Below are 25,700 nucleotides of genomic sequence, written 5' to 3'. Positions count from 1 at the left end.
TTCTTCCTACTCATCTGCTGCTTTTATCTGCATCTTTGAGTTTGGCAGTACTTGGGTGAACTCTGCTCTGTCACACATTCTGCACCTACAAAATTTAAGACGGTTGTCCTCTTTAGTAGGGATTCATTCAAACTGGTAGGAAATGCAATGTTTTCCACAAAATAGACAAAGAATTTTACAGGGTTAGTTTAGAATGATTGTTGAAATTTCTTTAGCTGTTGTCTTGGAGCTGTTACTACTAGGAAAGAGCGTTTAGGCTTGAGGCTAAGCCAAACCATTTGATACATCTGCTCAACCTCATTGAAGTAGTTCATGTAACAGGTAGAATTTAACTTCTTCAAGGACTGTGTTTACATAACTTTGCTTAATAGCATGGCAAATAAAAGCTATTAATACATATGGCAAAAGGATCCAGAATAAAACGGGAACAGTTGTCCTCCTGTTTTTTAGTTCTGGAGTTCACAGGTGCAAATGAAACTGCCAGATTCATTGTCATAATTATCATCTGTATTTGTGCACAGCAGTCATCTGTCATGTAGAGTGAAAGACTAGGCCAGCAGGAATTGCCTAAGGTTTAACAAAGATACCTGTAAAGTTGTGCACTGACAAAGGTATAATTCCCAAAGAGCAGCGCAGGCTGGGGTATGGCTGGCTGGGATGTAGCTCTTCCAAAAAGGAGCTGGAGATGCTGTTGGATGGCAAGCTCAACGATGGCACTGTGCCATTGTGGCAGTGAAGGCAAACAGAGTCCTCTGTTGGTTGTACTGGTAAGAGCGTACCTAGAGTGCTGTGTCGGGTTTGCCCCCTGATTTCAGTAGAGACACTGAAAAATTGGAGAAGGTGTAGCAGGTGGCCACCAGGATGATTAGTTTGTTAGAAGGATGATTAGCATGTTAGAGAACTCAACATTTGGAGAAAGGTTCAAGGAAGTTTGTGGAGGAGAGAAGGCTTGGAGAGATTTCATCAGTCATCCAATACCTAGAAGGTAGTTATGGGGGAGGAGTTGTTTTCTGTTGACAAGGATGCACAGTTAGAGGAGAAATTTCATCTGGGTATGAGAAAAAGAAAATCTGTTAGAAATATTAAACATTGGAGTAAGCTCCTCAAAGGCATGGTGGAATCTCCCTAACCGAATATATTGAAGGCTCATCTTGGCCAGCACCCTGGCTTACCTGTTGTAAGGCCCTGTAAGGCCTAATGAAGTAAAGTCCAACAGAAAGTTGGAGACCAGATCATTTCCAGAGATGTTTTCCAACCTAGACTGCTCTATGATGCCATGGTTAGAGCTGTTAGATCAAGTTAATCTTAAATATCAGATAAAAGAATGAGGTATTTACATTAGTCACATTTATATATCTGTTATAATGTGGTGCTGCTTTATGACAATCCAGTAGAAGCAAATCTGTGGACTACATGTGTTTCACGGGGCTATTTGCTTTGCCTGCCAGTTAGTTGAAATGAAGCAGTACTTCTTGGTTCAGCTGGCCAAATAGCATGTGCTGCCTCTCAGGTAAGAGGGCAGAGCAAAGACAGTTGAGATACTGTATTAGTAAAGCTGGGAGAAATGGTAAAATAGAAGAAACAGGTGTCCTACAGCAGGAAAAGCTGTGGGCAGAACTGTAAGGCAGATTTCTTGAGGCAGATGCTGCTGCAAAGAGGAGGTACGTACACTATGTGAACTCGGAGTATTTTAGTCTAATTTTGAAATAAGGTATCTTGATGATGAACTGATGTCTTCAGTAGCCCTGCATGCTCATTTCAGTTGTGCATGATTTGATTCTACATAGCATCCATCTCTTTTGTATACTTCTTTGTCATCAGAGTATGTGTGTTAGGTGCAGAGTAGTCAAGTGGGGTGGTGTGCACGTTCTGGAAGGTGTTGGAGGAAACGTGTCATAGAAAGTTCATGCACCTCTTGCCTTTCCCCGGTCTCTTTTTGTGCACCTCCTCAGCGTGGAGTCTGGAGTAGAATTAGCAATACCACTCTGTGTATGAGGATCTGGGCTACACACCTGGATTCACTGCATTTCCAGCCAATTTGTCTGGTTTCTTTTCAGGACTCTTCCATTAACAGCAGACAACCCTTCTGAAAGTCGCACTATTATTTAAGAGCAAAGGGGGAGAGGAAAAAAGTGATTTTCAAGTATGCATATGCATATGTCTAGGGTTTTTTAGCAGCTTTTGATGGTAGCCTAAGCAGAAATCATTCCCCTAGAGTTTTCCAGTCTCTCTCTTTCTCTCCTCTTCTGTAGCTGTCCTGCAAATTACTTTGGTGTCTGTCCTAAGAGAAGGCTCTTTTCATAGTCTTAGTTTTTCTGTGTTCAGAGGCCTCTTTCTCTCCCAGCTGACCCATGGGATTGCTTGAGAGAAGATGACATTAAAAAAAGATTAAAAATTCTGGCTTTGTCCTGTAACTGCTTAGTATGTACAGAGATGAGGCTACTGAGAGTCAGTCTTCTCCACCCCATCTTTCAAGCCAGAATCCCATTAAAATCAACAGTCTAGTACAATCATCTTAAAATCTCATGCAAAACAGGTTTTTTATAAGCTATCACAGGGCAATTTCAGGTATATTATGAAGTAGCATCATGCCAAGTCCTTGTGACTCATCCTTGCAACGTACACTGACAGGAAGGTCTGATTCTGTAATTAAAGAACATTTCACTGTTTTCCAAATAATTACATTGCATCAACATTTCTTTTTGTCCTCATCAGCTGAGATGTAGCCCCATGTACTATTGAAACAACTCAATACAAATCTTGCACTGAATATAGCATTATTACACATTACATGGGGTTCTTCTGAGGCTTCAATTGCAGGGTGTTAGTTCTTCATAAACATTAATTCCTTGAATTTTTGCTAGCATCTGCTGGTTTTGGAGGATTCTTACTGGCCTTTTAGAGGAAGGTGGTGGTGAAAGGCATCTTGAAATTAATGTCCTGCTCATCAGTGTACACTCATCTTGGGTACGGAGATTGGGAAAGCTAGAGAAGATTCTTCAAAGTTCTTCTTAAAACAGGAATCCAATGGTCTGTAGTTCTGAGCATTGAAGGAAATAATTCAGACTGAATGCCCAGAAAATGGGAAATATGCAAAATGAGGCTATCGGAGAACGTTTCGGTTTTGAGGACTGGAGTATTCTGCAAGAACGCCTGCATATTCCTCCTGTGAACACAGTTCTCCCAGGCAGTATTGTCCTGCCTTCACTGCAGGATCACTTTTTAATCATAGGATCATAGAATCGTTTAGGTTGGAAAAAACCTTTAAGATCATCCAGTCCAACCATTAACCTAACATTACCAAGTCCACAATAAACCAATTAAGGGTAGACTGGACTAAACTATGTCCCAAAGTGCCACGTCTGCCCGTTTTTTGAACACTTCTAGGGATGGTGACTCCACCACCTCTCTGGGCAGCCTGTTCCAATGCTTGACTACCCTTTCCGTGAAGAAATTTTTCCTAATATCCAATCTGTCTTTTCTGTCCCCAGAATTGCTTGCCTGATTCAGTAGATAACTATCCATCTGCCTCAACAGAAGTATGGTTCTCTATCCACTTACTGATATTCTGCATATTTAAGAGAGTATTGCATTATGTGTAGTTGTGGTTTAACTGCTGTAGGCAGCCATGCTGCCCCCAGCCTCTTGCTCACTCCCCTGCCCCAGGTGGGATGGGGGAGAGAATCGGAAGGGGAAAAGTGAGAAAAGTCATGGGTTGAGATAAAGACAATTTAATAGGGAAGGCAAAAGCCGCTTGCACAAGCAAAGCAAAATAAAGAATTGCAGGTGCTCAGCCATCTCCAGGAAAGCAGGGCTTCATCACGTGTAGCGGTGACTTGGGAAGACAAACGCCATCACTTCCAACATCCCCCCCTTCCTTCTTCTTCCCCCAGCTCTATGTGCTGAGCATGACGCCATACGGTGTGGGATATCCCTTGGGTCAGCTGGGGTCAGCTGTCCCGGCTGTGTCCCCTCCCAACCCCTTGTGCCCCCCCAGCCTGCTCGCTGGTGGGGTGAGGTGAGGAGCAGAAAAAGCCTTGGCTCTGTGTCAGCACTGCTCAGCAGGAACGAAACATCCCTGTGTCACCCACACTGTTTCCACCACAAATCCAAAACATAGCCCCCTACTAGAAAACTAATTCTATCACAGACAAAACCAGTACGTGTATTCAAAGCTATTGCTGCTACACAAGATTTCTTGATGATCATTTTGCACCTCATGTTTGGTTGATAAGATCATCATGTTGTAAACCTCCCAGAGGCCATATTGAGGTTGTGCTGCCTCTTTTTGTATTCTTTTGACATGTTTATTTGATCAAGTTTATGTGCATATGTTTATGAAGGTCATTTTCAGCATTTCAAGTTAAACTGAAATAATTAAAATTTCAGTGTGTGCAGTCGTGTTGACTCTGCCTGGTGTGAACAACTGAGTTACTGACACAGTTGGGACACATATATATGGCTCATAGTCCTCTGCTTTTTGAGCCTATGGGGTAAAAACACTGGCAAGTAGCTGCTGTGCAAGCAAATCAACCTTTAATGTCAGCTGCAGTCATGTACTTTATCAGCAGGTTCCACCACTGTTTGGTAGAATGCAAAGACATACTGAGATTCCAGGACTTTGGGATCCTTGCCAGTTTCTTTGTATCCTAGTGGTTAAAGATCCTGCTCTTCTAGCATTTATTACTCCCCTCCTGTGCATCTTCACTCTGGCTTTTCGCAGCTGTATGGAGTATGCTCTTGGCAAAGAGGTAAATTTTCTGGAAATTCTGGTAAGTCCTAATAAGTCTACATTAAATGTGTGCAAAAGGCAATTTTTACTTGAGCAGATCTGGGCATGTTTTAAGGGTAATGGCAAGAGGCACACCCTGCTAATCTGATCCTCTGGCTAAATTTCCCATCTCCACAACATGGAGACGCTGTAGCTGCTCATTAACATCAGCAGAACTGAGCAGAAGATACTGTCTCTGAACCTTCTTCTTATACAAGATGTAGACATTTTAGCTGAACTTTTTCAAAACCGTTTAGTCTAAAGCAGACTGGAAATAATTGGCTTTCAGAGCTGAAGTTTGGCAAACCTATAAGCAGTTGAAAATAGGGTCTTATAACTGAAGGAAGTGAAGTACAACCTTAATTGAAGCAGTTGTTACTGATGTCATCTGTAGTGCCCTAAAAGCAGGAATAGATAAAATCTAATTAGACAGAAAATACTGCTAAGATTAAAGTATGTATTTTTTGCTTTGTTGAGCCAATAGAGAAGGGACTAGAGCCAAACTGTCACCCAGCCATCTCTTTGAAGAAAAACTGGGTCTTAGTCATCAGCCACATTGCACAAATCTAACCCATACTTGTCCCTAGCTTGCTTGGGGTGTCAGTTTACAGACACTCTAATTCAACTGTATTCTAATAAAGCAGTGTAATGCAAAGAAGCATTCTGATGACTCCTGTTCAGATTATGTCCAGAGGAACTTGATAGACTTGAGCTATTTGAAAATACTTGTGGGTTTTCTTCTTAAGTTGCACTTGTGGTGGGTTACCACTACAATTATTTATAGCCTTTATTTGGAACATTTGTAGCATTGACTTAATTTCAGGTATTGCTAATGTAGAGCAAAATCACATACTATGTTTTTTGTCACATTTCTAGCTGCATTTACACAATGAAGAATAATTGAAGTCTGTAGATATCTGTGTATGTGTGCCTTTGTTTCAGAGTGGGAATATATGACACAGTGTCTAGTTTGAAGACTAGCACTGTTAGACAATCACAAGCTCGGTGGTCCAAACTTCCAGTACCACTTCACAAACAAGAACATGAAATATGTAGGTATATTCCCTTAAGTGTGCAAAAGTATTGGATTTGGTTGGTTTTGGTTTGGTTTAAGTTTAATGACCATTTGTTTGTGGATCTATTGGTTCTTTAGTAGTTCTTTTAATAGTTCTTTAATTAGTTGCATTAATAGGGGTATGATGAAAATGCAGCTTTGTTGTCTCATGTGAAACCATGAAATGAGAATATTTCTGCTGTCAAATTTTAAGTATTGCTGGGCATTGAGTTGAAGAGACACAGAATATGCATAAGATATTTTGTGATAGAATATCTTAAATTTGTATGGGAAAGCAAGATATACAAATAAGTATGCATACTCTTGGCAATAAACTTATTCACTGCAAAAATTTCTTCAGGTGAAACAGCAACTTGTTTTTTAGGAAGTACGCTTGCTGTAGCTAATGCAAAAAACAATCACAGAAAAGATGTTTTTAAAAGAATAATCTAAGTAATTGTGCAGAATAACACATTTAAAATTATTTATTGCGAGAAACTTGATGGTATTTGTGAATTACGTGGAGTGGTCAGTGTATGCAGTTGAAGATCACTGGGGCTTGAAACTGATGCCTAGAATAAACTGCAGTTCCTGCATTTGCCTATAAGCAACCATTCACAGAGCTTTATAATTTTCCCACTGTTCATTTCTGCACCATCAGACTATAGTTGATTCGACACCTGTCTGTCAAAGAAAGGAAATCCAACCCTCTCATCTAATTTCTTCTGTTTGTCATTTAAACAAATATCAGTGAGGGATTCAACAAAATGCTATGTTCACACAAACAATGCATAAAATACTGTGTGCTTGTTTCATCCTCATTCTAATACCAAGTCCTCCCTCCAGTGGCTGCTGTAACAGTTTTTTACTGTGTCGAAAAGAACTGGAAATTCTCTCTCGCAAAGCTAAATTCAGATTTATTTGTTTGTTTATTTATTCTGGTGCTTCTAGCTTGGCAAGTGAACCTGTTATCTACTCTTTCCTCAGTAGCAAGGTCTTCATCTGTTAAAGGAAGAAGGGTGTCCATTGTAGAGGCAAGAATGCCAAGGATTCTTGGTCACTGCATTGATTTATCTGATTAGGGGATGGGGGTTAGTTTATCAATCTAAATCTGTTCAGATAAATTTTATGTGTCTTTCCTTGGGTGATAACAAGTCTTTGAGCATCTCTGTGTATTTTGTAACTGTATTAACTTACCTATACCCAGTTATGCATTTTCAAGTCTTGTGTAGGGAGGACTACCCACTTGGTATGACTAGAAAAATGTTCACCTGGGCTATCAAAAAACACTATCACTGTCATTTTCTAGCACTTCTAATAGTTTTAACTGGATGGGTAAGTTTCTTTCCTAAGTAATTTACAAGAATGTACATGGTGTTGTGCTCCAAATATACAAACTGATGATGGGCAAGATTTTGTATCTGGTGATCTTTTGTCAGTGGACTATTTGGAAGCATCTGAGAAAAGTCTTTAATACCATCCACATGTGAATTGACATTTGAGTCATTTTAATATTTACATTGACTACATTATATGCTAAAAAACACACAAAAAAAAAAAGCCTCTGTGGTTTTGCTGTTATTATTGTTGATTACTTTTGAGTGCTAATGTGATTAAAGTGTTAGCCAAAAGATGCACATTTTTGCTAAATCCTGTTGAGTTGCGGCATAATTTAAAAAGTACACAATCTAAGCAGTGCTTTCCTGGTGGAGTTGTGTCTTTAAAAGACTTCTGACAGTGTACTGTCATTTCCCATCAGCTTAATCTGAACAGCCTTCTGCAAAGGAGGGTGTCAAAGTCTCCTACAGGTCCAACTTGTAGAATGGATTATTGGACTTTCTTGAACCCCAGCCTAAAACAAACAAACAAACAACAACCTCCCCGCCCCGTGCAAAACCCTCTCCCTAGTTGGTAGCTATCACTCCCATAAATTACTGTATTTTTCCTTAATCTACAGGAAAATGTTTCATGTAATATGTTTTCTCTAAAGACAACAGAAAAGTAGTCTTTATTATGCTTTATTTGTTTTCATTTTTTTTCTGCTGCCTTTACAGTGAACTGCTGTTACTTAAAAGAAACCATTCTGGGGTCTTTCTTATAGGTGTAGGTGTGTGAATCCTATTACTCTTTGTTTGAAAGTTACAAATGCTGCAGAGATACAGTTCATGCAAACTCATCCATGATAAAGTATATTGGGGAGAAGAATAAAACAAATTTGTAATGACTGACAGATAAAACAAAGACCAAAAAAGATGAAGGGAAAAAAAATTCAATGCACAGAAGTCTTTTTATTGAGAAGGAAGAAGCGGTGATTGTGATGTGGTAGTTTGCTCCCTTGGTGTCAGATTCAAGATGAAAGAGATTGCAGATTTGAATGTCTGGGTTATCTTCTGTGCAATAGGAGAAATTTAGAAATATATTTTGCATGTAAATTCTCACCTTGAATATACTGAGGTTCGTTCTGTAGCTGGACATTTACTCTATACATTTCAATGCTATATATTGTAGAAATCACAGCGGTTTAAAACTCTGTACTCCATGTAGTTCTACTAAAACAAAACTGTAGAGTACAGTAAGAACAATAAAGTGCAGTTAATTGATGAAGAAAATCCTTAAAGATTGTGGAAGTTCTGTTGATTATGTTTTGTTTTTTCTTGTACCTTCTACTTTGGACTTACAAGTGTGGTGTTCCTCCAAAAGGTTTATCACTTTCTGATGTTACATTAGCATCACAAAAAAGAAGCTATCAATTAGGTAGATGTGCTTTTAAGAATAGGAAAAGTCAGTGTTCATTCTTGTGAACTTGAATCTTTGACCAAACTTGATACAGGAGTGTGTGTCATGCTTTGTTGAAAAACATCTTAATCCAGGATAGTGTGATGAGACTTTAGAGTGTCCATTATAAGTTTGAAGGAGAGGAAAAAGTTAATTTTAATTTTACCTTAGATGTCATAGGGATTTATAATACTCAGGGAGGTTTTGCTTTCGGAATAAGTTCAGGTTTTTTGTGATGTAAGCAGTAGCAAATTAGATCTGTTGAAGTCAGTAAATTTGTTAATTTCCAACTCTTGTTGCTTTTCAGATATCCTTCCAAGATTTACCTCAGTATTTTAAATCTGTTGACAGTTTGGGTAATGATGGCTCAGCTCCAGCAGGGAGGCCCAGATGAAAAAGAGAAGACTACTGCATTAAAGGGTATGGTATTTTTGCCTTCTTTTTACATATATTGACATTTCAGAAGCAATTATTAAGGAAAGGAAAATAGTTTGATATAACTGTGGGTTAGAGTCTGGGAATTACAGCAGTGGAAGAGACTAATAGTCCTTATGTGCTAATGCTTTTTGTCTAATGGTATGTCCGTTATCAGTATTTTCATAAGGTGATCTCAAAAATAACTATCTGTGGTAAGGAGTAACAGAATAAGATATGCATTAATTTTCTTGATTTTCATAATTACCCTTTGAGAAAGTTGACTGGTGCTTTTGTGTTCTTAGTTTCTGGGAGTTATCATTTAATTTTCATGCCACTTATGTTTTATAATTATGCAACCATATTACAGCTTTGAAAAATCTCTTTGACTAGAATGTTAGCAGGGAAAACATTTTCAGGACATTGATTTCCATGTTGATTTTATAAATTTTTCTTTGTACTCTAAGTTTAAAAAAAATACATGGACCTAAGTGACTTAACGCACTAATTTTCTTGAGGAAAAATTAAATTAAATGAATGACACCTTTCAGGTACTGGTTTTCAATTTTGGAAGTACATGGCATTGGTTAGATGTACAAGTAAGCTAACCAAACATTGGATTTAAGGTGTTTGCATCACACATTTACTCTAAATTGTCTTTCAAAACAGAAAAAAAGAATCTACCTTACAACTCCAGTGTAAAAATTGGATTTCTACCAAAGTAATATTAGAAATATATGTTCTGTTATACAGTGATGGTACATGGTGTTTCTTCAATTAAAAATGTGTGTTTGTGAAACATTTGGTGAAAACCTATGTGGTGCTTCTTTCAAATCTTGCACTAATTCAGTCAAATCAGTATATTTTGAAGAAGTTACACTTCATGTCTGGAAAAGTAAGACTCCCATTTTATACTTGGCCTTAATTTGATCTTTATTAAGGATTAGCATCCAAGAAATACTCCACATAATGAAAACTTCGTGTGAGGGTGTAGTTTTCTTCATGCAATCTAGTGAACTCCCATTGAGCTGTAGAAGGTCTCCTGCAAATCACTCAGTTTTGGGCTCTGTTGAACCAGTCTCAAATTGAGTTGGAGAGTCCAAGATCTTAGATGAGAATGGTGGATCAGATCTTGAAAGAATCTCAAAGTTATTAGAACGCTTTAGCTAATTTCAACTTGAAAAATTGCACAGGAAGAAAGTGGCCGTGTTGGTGGTTGGAGCACAGGCCAGTTGCAGTCTTTCTGAGTGACTCTGATGGAAGCTGTAAATCATGACAAGCTGTATGTTCTGCTGATAAGCTTAATGTGGTTCATATAGTATTGCCCTTGCTACTCAGGAGATGGATATTTTATTATGTAGTAACTGACACTTCTGTGTAAACACATTTCCAAATAGGTCATATTAATAAGACAGGAAGACTCTGGTGAAATTAAATTCTAGAGGTGTGGTGTAACTGGAGTCTCTTCACCAAGGAAAGAAAGGTGTGCTAAAGACTGTTTTTCTGCCTTGATGTTGTGAATGTACAGAGGAAGAAAGGGCATGCTTTATACATCCTGTCGTGAAAAACTTCTTTGAAAAAGTTCTTTTCTTTCTCCTGTCATTTGGTTGAGGACCAAAGCCATTCCCCCAAAACGTTCAAAGGACAATGCACATGATTGCACAAAGAACAAGCATATGATTGCTTATGTGAATTGAATGTCTTGGGTCTTGCTGTTAAACAGATCTGATGTAAAACTGAGCTATGGTTGACAAAGACAGTTTCTAAAGGTGGCAAGTCGACGTCCAATGTTGTATAGCTATTTAGATACCGCAGAGATGCTCAGATACCATTTTATGGGTTGGAGAGATGCTGAATTTCAGTCACCATACAAGGTGGCCTTTGGTCCTCCAGCTTTACCCAGTGAAATCACTTGGGGAAGGAAGAGCTGGAGGCATTCATGTGGATGATGGAGTGAATGTCACGTGAACCTGAAGAGTTATAAAAGAGCAGGCCAAGGAACTGCTAAGAACGTTGAAGTTACTTTTCGGTACATTTTAAACACTGTAGAAATTTCAGAGTATTAATATATCAGCAAAAATAGTGATACAAAACTTATTCAAAAAATGATTTTAAGTAATTAAAGGATGGATGTGTAGTTAATGTCAAACAAAGCAAGTTTAAAGAAAATGAGTCTTTTCAAACTGTTTTCTTTCCTTTGAGCTACAACTTTGGATGGTAAAGGTAATAAACCAATGTACTACCAATACTTAATGCATTTCCTTGGTAATACATGGTATCTTGATTTATGAAACAGTAGTAGTGAAAACTCAGTGTAGCACTCCTGCACTGAATGTGTGGTCTTCAAATTCATCTACGAGGAAGTAGGAAAATATATTTCAGCGTGTCCTGATTTTGGCTGGGATAGAGTTAATTTTCTCCCTAGTAGCAGGCACAGTGCTGTGTTTTGGATTTAGGATGAGAAGAATGTTGATAACACACTGATGGTTTAGTTGTTGCTGAGCAGTGCTTACACTAGTCAAGGACTTTTCAGCTTCCCATGCTCTGCCAGGTGCACAAGAAGCTGGGAGGGGGCACAGCCAGAATAGTTGATCCAAACTGCCCAAAGGGCTATTCCATACCATATGATGTCATGCTCAGTATAGAAACTGGGGGGAGTTGGCCAGGGGGGAGTGATTACTGCTCAGGGACTGTCTGGGCATCGGTTGGCGGGTGGTGAGTGGTTGCATCACTTGTTTGGTTTTTTTATCCCCTGGGTTTTGTTTCTCTCTCTCTGGTTGTTCTCCTTTTCATTACAATTAGTATTATTATTGTTGTTGTTGTTGTTATCATTATAATTATTATATTTCAATTATTAAACCATTCTTACCTCAACCCGCAAGTTTTCTTACTTTTGCCCTTCCAATTCTCTCCCCCATCCCACCAGTGGGGATGGTGAGCAAGCGGCTGTGTGGTGCTTGGTTGCTGACAGGGGCTAAACCACGACACAGTAGAATCCTGCTGAATCATTTCTTCATGATTTTTTATTAATAATCAGAAAGTATGTTAAAGGGATAGTGTCAGGTTGTGTGGGTGAGGAGAGATGATTGTAATGAGCAATGAGGAGAGATGATTGTACACTATTACCTGTGTATGCAGTAAGTGTGTAGTAGTTAGATGTAAGCAAAAGATGTCCCTATATGCTTGCTTCTGGTTAAATGTAAATCCTTAAATCTAGAGTAAAGAATGCAGACAGTACTTAGTGTACTTGCATTAGCAAATGCAGGCTGTACTAGTCTGAAAAGGATGTCTATGTCATGGCTTGCTGTAAAATGGATGGCAGTTTTCTCTACCTTGAGGGTTATTAAAGGAGCATGGTTCAGAGAAGGATTCAGATAACTCAGTCTTTTTGGGTATCAAAGCAAAGGTTAAGGAGTGTTGTGATCACAGCTGGTAAACACCTGTGAGATGATGTGCGGTTGATAATCTGAGCTCTTTAAGAAGGCAAACAAGAACGTATCAATGACTTGATATCGAAGCTATGTAAGTTCATGTTAAAACCACGATGCCTACCGGAGAGGTACTGCTAACACTGAGGGTAATGAATCATTGAAACAAATCACTGTGTCTTTGGTGGCTTCTCTTTGCCTGGACATTCTTTTGATCGATCAACATTAGAGATAGGTAGGAAAATAAGTAAATAAATAAGGATATATATTGACAATGAGGCCCAGCTTTTGAATTTGGAATGAGATTTCCCATAACGAAGTCCTGTCTTTAGTAACATGTAGGATGTCCTTCTGCCCTTAAGATCTACAAATCCGAACAAACACATTTTGTCAGTGATAATAGTGAAATAAAAAAGACATAGCATGCATTATGTAATTTTTCTTTTCATTTTTTAGATTTATTGTCTAGAATAGACTTGGATGAACTAATGAAAAAAGATGAGCCACCACTTGAATTTCCTGATACTCTGGAAGGATTTGAGTACATTTTTAATGAAAGTAAGTCGTATATGCTTTGTAAAGGCTATACTTAGAATAATGTTGAGAGGTTATCAGAACTTTAATTATACCTTATAAGTCCCTATTAGAATTTCACACTTTTCTGTTAAGAATAAAATTTTGAGCCTTAGTGTTAACAGACCTGTAAATCTAGCTAAGTAATTTTTTTTATTTCATAAAATTGTCACAAAAATCCCTCATTTTATACGATACTGTAGGTTTCTACTGTGCATACTTTATGACTTCCTGTTTCCTATTACAGAAGTGTTGATACAAAAAGTAATTTCTGTATCATTAGCATTAAAAAGCAAAATTAAAGAGCACTCACTCATTTAAGAAACATTCTGTTTACTGATTCATTTTTATGGACGCAAAAGGAGTTATTATTTAGCTAATAATTTATCCCAGCTATTTCATTAATACCGTTAGGAAAACACCTATTTATACAGATGGAAGGATGAGCAATGTGATAGACTGTCTCTTTCTCTTCTGGCATGGGTCACGGTTTTGCATTACAGCTAAATGTGTCATGACTCCAAGTACTTCCAGCTATCTGAATCTGTGTGTTAAATGAGTTAGTAGTATTTATAATTTCCAGTGCATACATCTTAAAATCCAGCTGAGAAATAAGCCTCTGAGCTAAAGTAATACCAGACTCCAGGAAATGGCTCTTTCAAGATTGTTTGAAACCTGTAGGACAAATGGGGACGTTTACAATTCTACTTCTTTGCAGTGCCTGTTCTGTGAATAGAGGAACTTTAGTTTCTAAATCTGCCTGTCTTACATCTTCCACTTTTAAAGAAAAAAAAAGAGCTTTCCTTTAAATGCTAGTCATTTATGCAACACTTAGCTTTTTAATACCCTGATGGCTTTCACAGGAAGGTACTTAGAGACTGAAAGTGTCATGAAAGTGATGCTCTTTCTTTGATGGGAGGGGTTCAGCTCTGTCACTTTTCAGCTCCTTATTTTTAGATCTGCACAGTATCTACTGTCTTCCTTACTGACTTCAGAGTTAATGGTTCATATGTGGTTGATGAAAGGGGCTGAAATTTGAATTTTGGGGAATGATGTTTTAGAATCATGTTATTGAATATTTCATCACTAACCTCACAGCCTGAGTGATTTCCATAGAATGCAGCAAAACGTATTACATATGGTACTGGTCAGCAAAGCAAAAAGGTATCTGTTTTGCTTTTGTACATTTAATTCAAATGTTTGGTCATGTACTCTTATATCATAATCATGCTTCTTTTTATGATGGAAAAGTAAGGAAGAATTTTATCAGATATAAAGAATCTAAAGAAGACAAGGGTTCCAGAGAGCCAAAGAAAAAATATACTAGATATTTGCTCCACTTTACTTGTGGAGAGAGCAACTTCATATACTGTTTAATGGCATACTTGAAGAGTAACTAGCTGAGAAGGGACAGCTGAAGCTAGAGTTATGATGAAAATATGAGAAGGATATTTGGAGCTGAGACAGGGATAGGAAGTTGGGGAGAAATATTCCCCTGGTGTCTAGTACATGAAGTAAGGTAGGTCTGGAAAAAAAAGATCAAATAAGCAGAAAAGTGTAACTATTACAGATATCAGATCTTAAATATTTTATTTAAAACATCAAGAATCAAAATGTAAAGGTCCTGAAAAGTTGTGAACCAAGTTAACAATTTCATGCTATTCAAGAGGAAATATTTTGCTGAGAAACCTTACTTCCATCATGCAGACATTTCAGCTTTCAAAGGAGGTACTTGTACATATCCTGTTTTTAATGTTTCTCTGATTTGCTGCAATTTTGTGATGCTCTGAGACCATAACTTACGTTTTGTCTAATTAGCTGAAACATTCCTGGTAAGGTGTATGTTTTCTGCAGTTTGCTGCTTATTTGGTTGCCATTTTATTGTTATTGTTATTTTAACTCAGTCCATGTCTTCATCTGTGGTTGGGTATGCTACTGAAGTTTTGCTATAAACAACGCCAACTGCAGGAAGTTACATTGGAATCTAAGAATAGCACATGGGTTTTCTCTGATCAAGCGTTCTGCTTTGTTCTACTGTTGTGATCTCAGTGTACCCTGAATCTAAGAGCTCTTACTTGATTGCACTGTGCCTCAGAATTAAGGTATTTGCCTTAACTGTGAACATGGGGTTTTTTCAGATTAACTTAGAATTTAAGTCAACTTGCTGTTGACCTTCAAAATAAATGTTTCCTTTCCTTCCAGCCTCCAGCTCAATTTGTACTCACATTTCTTCATAAATGCAGCTGGTTTTGAAGTAGGGGATTTGAAGCTACAATTTGATCACCTAATTGACATTGAAGATCAAACATTAACTGCTAATGTTTACGTTTCACTGTTAATCCATAGAGGTTGACACAAATATTTCTTGCAAAGCAGTTTGGCATTTGATATCTGCATGTAATTCCACTGTCATCACTTGTGTTTGGCTTTATCTAGCAATATATACCATTCAAGGGGAATTAATTTTGTTATGCTACGACTGTTTTCCTTCAAAAATACTATAACCAAAAAAGGAGAAGGAATTCATAATAGCCCAATTTTTAGATGCAGACTTCTTTTAAAATTTTCAGCAATTAGGTGTATCTTGCTTCTAATGAAGAAGTGTATTAAAATGTAATAATTCTGTTTCTTTTACAGAAGGCCAGTTAAGACACATAAAAACTGGGGAGCCATTTGTTTTTAATTATCGTGAAGATTTGCACAGATGGAACCAAAAGCGCTATGAAGCTCTTGGAGAGGTATATAAATTGTGTGCGTGTATGCATGTGTATATGTATTGGCGTGCTGTGGTTTTTATTGTGTTTCTCAGTAGAAGTGATACTTTTATATATGATAAGAAGGATTTAGTGAGGCTGCAGTCATTTAACAAAAGGTATTTCAGGATTTATTGCGTGTTAATGCTCTAACAGTAATTTCCATTATTTGCTGTATAGCTTAAGATGTGATTTAGACTACAGTTTTACTTTAGTTTATGTTCAAAATAGAGTGTCATCTAGATTACACAAATCAAAGAACATTATACAGTGCAGTAGTTTCTTTAACTTTCTTCTCCTCAAGGCAAAGCACTGGGTACAAAACTGTGGCATTTTACTTTCTGCCTGAAGATAAATGTACTGGCTGTTTTTTCTCATCTTACCGGGAGCCACCAGGAGCCACCACATGGGTTCATTAGAGAACTGGTGATTAATCGATTAAATATTTGTTGATGTATTAGATATTTGGATGCTACTGGTACTTCCCAGGCTTTTTGTAGGAACGTTGTGGATATAGTAGGTGTAGAAGCGACTGACCATGGTTCCTTTTTTATGTGAAAATTACTTTAATTTCAGTGCCATGCTTTTTGTAATGCTTTAGGAGTCAAAGCATTGACTTGAGCAGAAAGGGACCTGATTTCCATGAATGCAAAAGTGTGTGCTGAGGTCTTTCTTGTACTGTCACAACCTCCCCTGCCCAACAGAAGGGACAGCCTCAGCACGTTCACCTCTAGGTAGTAATGCTGCTCATGTCAGGGTGGCTTTTGCAGAAAGGGGAAGCACAGTTCTGTGCACAAACTAGGGTCTTTTTCTGGAGACTATGTAACATTGCCCAGCAGTTTCTGTTGGAATCATCATAGCATGTCATTCAAGAACTGCTTTTGCCTCATGGCTTATCGACTTTCATTGGTGTTATTGTTTTAGTAAGGATTAAACACATTTGTTCCCTACGTGCTCTTTCTGTTACATTAATTCAGACTACTTGGAGACATGTTTGATTGTGCATGTTTAGACATCTTGTCTTTTAAACTTTCTTGTTGTCATGGTTTAACCCAAGTGGACAGTTGTCCTCCACAGCTGCCCACTCACTCCCCCCTGTGGGATGGGGGAGAGAATCAGGAGGGTAAAAGTGAGAAAATTCATGGGCTGAGATACAGTTTAATAGGTAAAGCAAAAGCTGTGCGCGCAAGCAAAGCAAAATAAGGAATTAATTCACTGCTTCCCATCAGAAGGCAGATGTTTAGCCATCTTCAGGAAAGCAGGGCTTCTGTGTGCTTAATGGTGACTTGGCAAGACAAATCCCTTATTGGAAGATAACTCCAAATGTCCCTGCTTCCACCTTCTTTCCCCCAGCTTTTATGGCTGAGCATGACACTCTATGGTATGGAATATCCCTTTAGTCAGTTGAGGTCAGCTCTGCCAGCTGTGCCGCCTCCCACATTCTTGTGCACCCCCAGCCAGTACACTTAGATACTAAAGAGTAAAAAGAAAACTAAAATGTCTGGAATGTCAGCCAGTCCTGCACTGTTGCAAAGTAAATAGTATTAAGCATCTTGATTGAGTTTCTTGGATGGACAGATAAGCATATACTTAAATTTATCACCAAATGGTTTTGTATCATTTATTGTGCTGCCAAGAGTGCATTTGTTAAAGCTGCAGAAATATCTAATTACACAGTCTTTTCTAGTTATGGCAGGATAGGCTCTGGGAACTTCTGTAGGCACTGAGCGTGCAGGCTCAAGAAAGGAGCACACGGCAGAAGTCTCTGTCCGACTTGATTAACAGGAATGGCACGACATCTATCCTTAACCTCTGCTGAATGGTGACCTGGTGCTCTGTGACTAGCTCAGCCCCTCTGTTTCATTCAGGGGTCAGCCTAGGCTCTGTGCTGATGTGCTGGAGGTGCTGGAGCTGCCCAGCTTGTTGAGCACTGCTTTGTCCTCCCAGAGCTTTGTTCCTGGGGACTGAAGAACCTTGCTTTTTACTTCCTTCTCCTCATTCCTGCAAGAACTGTGGCAGGGAAGGAGATGATGTGCCTACTGCTGCTGCTTGTCACATCCTTTCACCTCAACTGTATGTTTCCCAAAACAGAGAATGTGCTGTTGCCCAATCCGTTGCATTGTCTAAGTTACTTGATACACGTTTCTTCCAACAGGAAACAGATTGGCACCTATTCCATGGTCTGTGGGCACAGACCTTTGTGTGTGCCTGCATTGCTCAGATATCCCCATTTTCCAAATAAATGAGTTGGGCAAGACAAAACTATAAAGATTAGTATGTCTCCATGTGGGATCCTGTGCCATCACATCTTCTTGCATTCATTTGGGAACATCATCAAATTCCTCATTCTGTGCATCTGAATAGTGAGTGCCATGGCTTCAAACCATTGTAGCATGAACGACTTTTCATGATTTTTGGCTAACCAGGAGGTGGGGTGTGTTCATGGGGTGTGTACCTGTGCTGGTTTTGGCTGGGATATAGTTAGTTTTCTTCACAGTAGCTTGTATGGGGCTGTGTTTTGGATTTGTGGTGGAAACAGTGTGGGTAACACAGGGACGTTTCGTTCCTGCTGAGCAGTGCTGACACAGAGCCAAGGCCTTTTCTGCTCCTCACCTCACCCCACCAGCGAGCAGGCTGGGGGCACAAGGGGTTGGGAGGGGACACAGCCGGGACAGCTGACCCCAACTGACCCAAGGGATATCCCACACCGTATGGCGTCATGCTCAGCACCTAGAGCTGGGGGAAGAAGAAGGAAGGGGGGGATGTTGGGAGCGATGGCGTTTGTCTTCCCAAGTCACTGTTATGTGTGATGGAGGCCTGCTTTCCTGGGGATGGCTGAGCACCTGCCTGCCCGTGGGAAGCAGGGAATGAATTCCTTGGTTTGCTTTGCTTGCGTACAAAGCTTTTGCTTCCCTTATTAAACTGCCTTTATCTCAACCCATGAGTTTTCTCCCTTTTCCCCTTCCGATTCTCTCCCCCATGCCAGGGGGGGAGTGAGTGAGCGGCTGCTGGGGGCGGAGCTTAGTTGCTGGCTGGAGTTGAACCATGACAGCCCTTTACATCTGTGATCTGTCTTGTGCATTTTGCCTTACGATTCTAAAGTCATTTTCTGTGTTCAGGTTTAAGTGATGTTTGAAAATGCACTTTGTTTGTATTGGTAGGTAAAAGGCAAGGAAGGCTTGAGGTCAGGAATCTGACAGGGTGAATTGTTTATTTGTTTTGCGTTTTTAGAGAAAAAGTTTTATTTGTTTTGTGTTTTTAGAGAAAAAAGAAACTCATATGTGTTTCAGTCTGTTGTCTGCTATGTGCTTGATACTACAGAAGCCACAAATTTATAAATGCTCCATTGTGTGGTTTTGGCACGATGAAGGTTTAGGTAGTTATCTGAGAACGCAGGGGATGCTGACCGGCAAGACCCTTGGCGTTTATTCACATAGATAAAACCTCTTCTTGTGCCATGGATGCGTGTGTCACTGATGTAGATGTTGAATAGTAGAGAAGCAGTATATTACCCTCTGATTAGCCATTTTGTAGTCAAGGGTAAGATGTTTTCAGCAAACTGTTATAGCTTAAGAAGCAACAGCTCATATAATTCGTAAGGTGATGTAGTAAAATCTGGCCTTAGGCCCTTGCTTTGAAACATCATCCTTTGGCTTTAGGAGTTGTCTAATATGTATTTGTGGCTGAACATTGATGTAGCTGGACATACAGTGAGATGATAAAGTAGCTAGACTTGTATCATCAGACAAAAGTGTTTTATGTATTCAGTGTTTCCATTGTTAGTTCAGTCATTGTGTGCTGGTTTTCTGATTTTTAAAGGATTTACCCATTGTGTCCAAGGCAACTTTTTTTTTCACTGTACATATATATCGTGGGCTGCTTTTATTGCGTTTTACTAATTTTAAGAAGTGGATGTACTTCCTGGCCTTATGTTACAGCATCATTCTCTCTTTCCTGGAGCATTAATAAATTGCGATTTGGTAATCCATGATTTTTTGCTGTTAAAAGTCATGAATACACTATCTGCGATGTTCTGCCATTACTCTGGCTGTATGGCAATTGATTCTTCACAAATTACAATGGTTCGTCAAAGTCTCCACTTCTTACATCTCTTTATTCTTCATTCATTGATCTGTTATTTCAGGCACACAATTTGTTCTGCAGCCTCTTGATATGTGCTCCTAATAGACAATTTAGTGAACTGTTCATAATTTTGTGATTCTGGTTCAGTCATTGCTATTGCAGCATTGAATTTTGTGGAGAGCCTCTCCATTTGCTTTTTGAAAATTAAAATGGCAACAGAAGTGCAGAGAACATGGTGTTGCAGCTGCTTCTAACTGCCGATTAATCCATGTGGTAAGTTTGAAGTACGATTGAGAACAATTTTGTGACAACAATTCAGTTGTTACAGATGTACCATTCCGGTTCAAGTTTGAATTTTTTTTTTTTTTTTTCCCCCTGGCCAGGAGTTGTGCAGATTTGGATTCTAGATCAAACTCCAGATTAGACTCACATGGTGTATGTCTCCTTGCATTTTAAGTACATGTCTGTGTTTATTGTTTGTACCGCACTTTCAATTGATACTATGGCTGCTTAAACTGCCAACAGTCGTCTTCAGCCCCTGCTTGATCACGACATTGAAATTAGCTGGAATTATAAAGAAAATACTACTAAAACCTCTTGCTGGGATTTTACCTTGCATTTTGCCAGTCATATAGGTTGTGTTAATAATAAGACTTCATTTGAGAAAGATTATGTTGACATTCTCCTTCCATGGTCTTTAACAGTAACCAGAGTATTCCTAGCATCAGTAGGCAGTTACTGTCTGTCCCTATGTGTGTCTCTTACAGCTCTAGCACTGGGTAATTAGAATTTGGTGATTGCTTGGAGGCCATTTAATGTTTGGAGATGTTATTGTGAGTGCCATCACTAATGAAAAGACTTTCACCTGTACTGACAATTTGCTTGGCTGCCCATGTCTTTAAATAAGTCAAATAGGATTTGGAAATACACAGATTATAATGTGGACTGTGGTACAAATGCCTCCGCTGTGGTCCTGTTCAAGGACTAGTGTATGCCATCTCTTGTAATTGCAGCCTGTCTGACCTGCAGAAGCATATAAGCAGGTAGCAGAAGAGTTGTGGTTATTTTTTTACAGTTAGCACACCATAGCACAAGAAAATACCTTATATTTATGTAGAACAGATACTGAAAGCAATTCAGAATGTCAGAAATTCCTTACAAGTTTCACGTATGATAAGGTACAGTTAATTTTACATCATCAGAGAAGTCTTGTCCCACTAAATAAACTGCTTTAAAGTACGTGCACAATGTTAGGTCCAGCTCATCATAAAGTAGATTAACCATCAAGGTTAATATTTGTGCGGGGGAAAAAAATAAGTATGTAGAATTATGACAATGACAACCCATAATTAAGACTGCTAAGTAGTAAAATGGGGTATTTTTTTTTTCCAGATCTCCTTTAAGTTAAAGAACAGCTTGGTCTCAACATAATTTAAAAAATAAGCGTTCACCTGCTACTAATTTCCTCCTTGCTTGCAAAGAGCATTATTTGTTTGGATGACTGAGAGAAAGAAGCTATTTACATAGCACAAATGAAAGCATAGAGCAGCAGAAGAGGACATGTAAGTTAATGAAGAAGGAAGCATTAAGTAGTCTGCATTTGAAAGGGTAGCTTCTTACATGAATAACCCAAAATCTGATGATAGGCTGCACGTGCACCTGATAGTACTTAAGGTCCAATCTTGCAGCCGAAGCTCATGTGAATAAACTCAATAGGTCTGATCTTGTGAATAAGGGCTGCAGGATCAAGTTCCAAATAAAATTTGCAGATGATTAGGAGAAATCCTTACACTCTAGTTTCAGTTTCTTTGCACAGACAGTTTATTACTAAACATTCCAGATTTTCTCTGGCTAGTGAGACTTTATTGTAATAAATTACATGCTGCACACCATGGATTAAGCAAAATTATGTTTGTGTACCTTGACTTATTATTATGTATTTGCTGTTAGTTATTTAGTGGTTGGAAAAATTTGTCTTACTAAAGGGACAAAATAAATTGCTAGTGATGTAATATATAGGCAGGTTCATGGACATTTGCTTTCATGGGATGCTTGCAATGCTAGGGCTGTTGAAGGGGTTGTTCTGCTTAAAGAAATTAGATACCAAACATTTAACAGGTGTCTGTTGAGCATGTCTAAGCTGAATTTTTTCAGTGTCTTGTATTACAGTCAAGTAACGGTAAACTTGCATGGAGATAGTAAAAATCCTCACTGAGAATCTAACAAAAACTGTTCTTAACTTTAAGTCCTGTTTCAAAGGTAGGGTGAAAACATCCAATTGAAATATTCTCCCCATTGTTATTTTTGAAAGTGGTTAAATCACATTTTGGGTGGTGCCCTGTGGAAGCAATTTGATAATGCTAGTTCTGTGCATGTCGTGCCCCATCTACTAGTGAACATTGCAGAAGGTTTTTGCTTTAGCCAAATTTTACAGTGGAGTAAATGTAGCAAAATAGTTAGAGCTGTACTATTTGGACAAAAATAGACATCTGAGCAGAAGAGAGAGATTGGGCAAGTTCTTTAAAGTCAGTTAAAGTGTGATCTCATTTTTTATTTGACAGATAAGAATCCACATGCAACAGGGACTTTTTGAATGTACCAGTTGGAGGAGGAACTTAAGTGACACCTATCACTGTTTGAACACCAAGGTCAATTATAAACGCGGTTCTTTAGGAATCCATGCCTTACTGGTTACGGTGGTTTTTTCATACTAACTTGATTGTTTTCAATTTGTGATAGCTAAGTGTGAAACAGAAGAATAACACAGAAGGCTTTAATCAAACTAGATAAAGCACCTAAAAATGGGGCAGGATATTGATCTTCTCTCTCATAGTAGTTCCCAAGCTATAAGTAATCATACATTCCCATAAGGTTCCCATCCTTTCCCTTCACTTGTTTTTGAACCTATGCCTTTGATAACAGAAAGAAAATGTGAGTAGGGGTAGCACCAAAAAAAAAAAAAAAAATCTAAATCATGCATGTGTACTGTCTTCAAAATTTTAGGAAGATTTCAGCTTTTAACAATCTGTTTATCTGCAGTGTTGCTTTTTGGTGAGTAAAGTAGATGGACAGACAGCTTAGCAAGGATTGAAAACTACTTAATAGTACCTAAGCAAATTTAAATTTAAATATGAATCTTTGTTGCATGCAATATATTCATTTGCATATGCTAAATCCGCTTTCAAAATCTGCTGTTTGTGAAGACTTTTTACTGGAATGATTATGTCAGATGTGCTTCAGTGAACTCTTGTTTGTAGGCAGCAATTGGCAGTAGGTTGGTTCATCACAGTAACATGACAGTACTCGAAAGGTTCAGAGATAGTTTCATAATTATTGTTAGCATGATTCTTGAAAGAAATGATGAGCATCTCATAAACCCAGATGGGAATTTGTTACATTGTTGATAAATGTGTTGATAAATGTGTTTTACATTTTTAAATTGATAAACAGTGAAAAGCAGAGAAGATACAATAAGGCAGATGGTTGTTTATAAAGCACTTGCAAGTTGCTGCAATTCAAAGAATGGTACTAATTGTTAAAAAGAAGACAAAAATTGGAGTAGGGGGAGTGTTTCAATGAGTTAATCATGAGCTTTTTAAAAATAAAACCTTCAGCAGCTTTAGTTCAATTAGAACCATTCTTGCCATCCTGGGTTTATATGCAAAAGTTTAGACTCTGAGCTCTTAATAAACTTTTGTACCAACCATTTTCATGTAGCTGAAATTAAAAATACAAATAATCCACCTTTTATATAAATGTATCCATTCCCATTGTTCTCCTTTTTCTTATTAGAAAAACAGCAAGATTTATTGCACAGCAAAATAAAATTGAATCATCATTGGTCTTGTTTGCGCTTAAAAACAATGAATAGAATAGTGAACTTGAAAATCAACAGAGAGTTCGCATGGAGTAAGTAAGATGAGATATAGTTAGCTTATTTTTTGTTAAAGGAGTGATGAAAAAAACTGGGGTTTTGCCAACTAGAAGGTGACTAGAAAAAATTATATTTAAGTGGTACTTGGAATATAAATCAGCATTTGTGATGCAACCAGTTGGTTCACCTTTGTCTTGTTGAATGTTCAGTTCTTGTTTCCATTAGTGATATTAAAAGTTTCTGTGAAAGGCAAAGTATTTTCCTACTGTTTCAGCAGGAGTTTTTTGAAAACGAGAGATTACTGCCTTCATCAAGCAGCACTTTTAAAATAGGTTTATTTTACCTCAGCTGCAGAACTCCAGAAGAGTTAGGTCTCTTTCACGGGATTTTCAGCTTCTCCAAGATAAAGAATTTAACAATTTCTGTGCTAAATACAAGAGACCTATATCTTTCAGTTTTCTGGGAATATTTTTAATAAAATTCAGCAGAATAGTGGTATTTGTTAATAAAGCTGTATCAGCTGTGTCAGTCCTTAATAGGAATAATTTGAAAGGAAAAAAATTCAATTATAAATCAATAGTGTTGTATTTCTGTATGTGCAAACAGCCTAAAATTACTTTAAGATGCTCCAGCTGCTCAATTCATTAATGCAACCACAACTGAATTTTGGTATCTGTTATCTTCTGTTGATCGCTGCAGCAGAAATACCCAGTTAGCGTGCCTGAAGCTGTTAGATGCAGTTATGACTATTAAGGAAGATCAGTTCAATAGGTTAGTTACTTAGGATTTTGAGAGGCTTTATAGGTAGTTACTTATCTTAGCTCATGCACTGTCCTGTCCGTAATGATTCAGGACAGTGTCATGCTCCTCCACAAATAGTGTCAATTATTTCTCTCATTCAGGGTTTCCAGGTTTGCCTCTTGTGCTTTTTGGGTAGTTGCACCTCTTAACTCTTTCCAGTTCCTTAGTTCTTCTCTTGAGTGATACCCTGAGTATGTTGTTGGTAACAAGATATGAAAGATCTTCGAGGAAAAAAACAAATAATTTTTCTCTCTTCATTGAATTAACTGGGAGAGATGTGCATGCATATGCTTTTGCCTTCTTTCCAGCAGTGTAAATTATACAGATACTATGGTAACTTTCTCTTATTTCACTGTGGATCTGACAACCCATAACAGAGGATGGAAGAAGTATGTAAAAAATAAGTAAGCTTAATGAAAATAATAACGGTTTAAAACTCAGGGTGGTTAAAATTCCAAAATTAATTTTTTACATTGTTTTTAATTTCTAGATTCAGGAATTCAGCTTCTGTCCTCATTTCCAGTATATATGGCTCCATTCTAAGTGCTTTTTTTTTTTTTTTAAGATAAAACCTGACATCCCAGTCATAATGCATGTGAAACTTTCACATAGAAGTTTGTTCAATGTAAGCTGCAGTTCTAAGTGAGGCGCCTTTCTGGATATTATATGTGCTTTTGGTTCCATGAAGTTGGTTAGAAAAGTAAAAAAATATAAACTTAAATGAAAAATGGAGGCCAAGTATTTTATTTACATATAATATCAGTACCACAGGCACAAAGGGAGTGTTCCTGTACTTGGTTGCTCCATCTGAAGGTAATGATATAAATGAAAGAAAGAACTTACTTGTAGTCTATGAAGATTTTAGGATGGCAGAAGGTTCAAGCAAAAGAAAAAAATTTAGGACAGGTAACCAGAAGAAATTTTTTAATGAAAGTACTTGGGAAGTGCTAAGCATTCTTACTGCCTGATCATGAGGGGCTGGCTACTTGGTTTTCTCTATGTGATTAAGTGTATCAAGATTGATTTTAACAGTTGATCCCAACTTTTCAAAAAATGTGTTTGGTTTTTTTATCATTTTTGTTGAAACAACTTTTTAATCCTGCTTTACTTTTGATACTGTGGAAATGCACATGAAATTTTTGAAGTGAAAATTTCTGTTACTGCTGACTGAAGG

At 38.0% G+C, this 25,700-nt stretch overlaps 1 protein-coding gene across 1 annotated transcript in view; it reads left to right on the top strand.

The window, feature by feature from the left end:
• ARB2A (ARB2 cotranscriptional regulator A) overlaps positions 1–25,700 on the top strand; it is a 269,497-nt gene that overhangs the window by 13,148 nt on the left and 230,649 nt on the right. Inside the window, exons 2-4 of the mRNA XM_075726337.1 lie at positions 8,908–9,020; positions 12,899–13,000; positions 15,653–15,753. Of these exons, the coding sequence (XP_075582452.1) occupies positions 8,960–9,020; positions 12,899–13,000; positions 15,653–15,753 (264 nt within the window). The 5' untranslated portion in view covers positions 8,908–8,959. The remainder of the gene's footprint in view (positions 1–8,907; positions 9,021–12,898; positions 13,001–15,652; positions 15,754–25,700) is intronic.

This window comes from Pelecanus crispus, chromosome Z, assembly GCF_030463565.1.
Source record: "Pelecanus crispus isolate bPelCri1 chromosome Z, bPelCri1.pri, whole genome shotgun sequence".
Taxonomy (NCBI): Eukaryota; Metazoa; Chordata; class Aves; order Pelecaniformes; family Pelecanidae; genus Pelecanus; species Pelecanus crispus.
The sequence above is the reverse complement of the archived record's forward strand: the minus strand, read 5'-3'. Positions and strand labels throughout refer to the sequence as shown.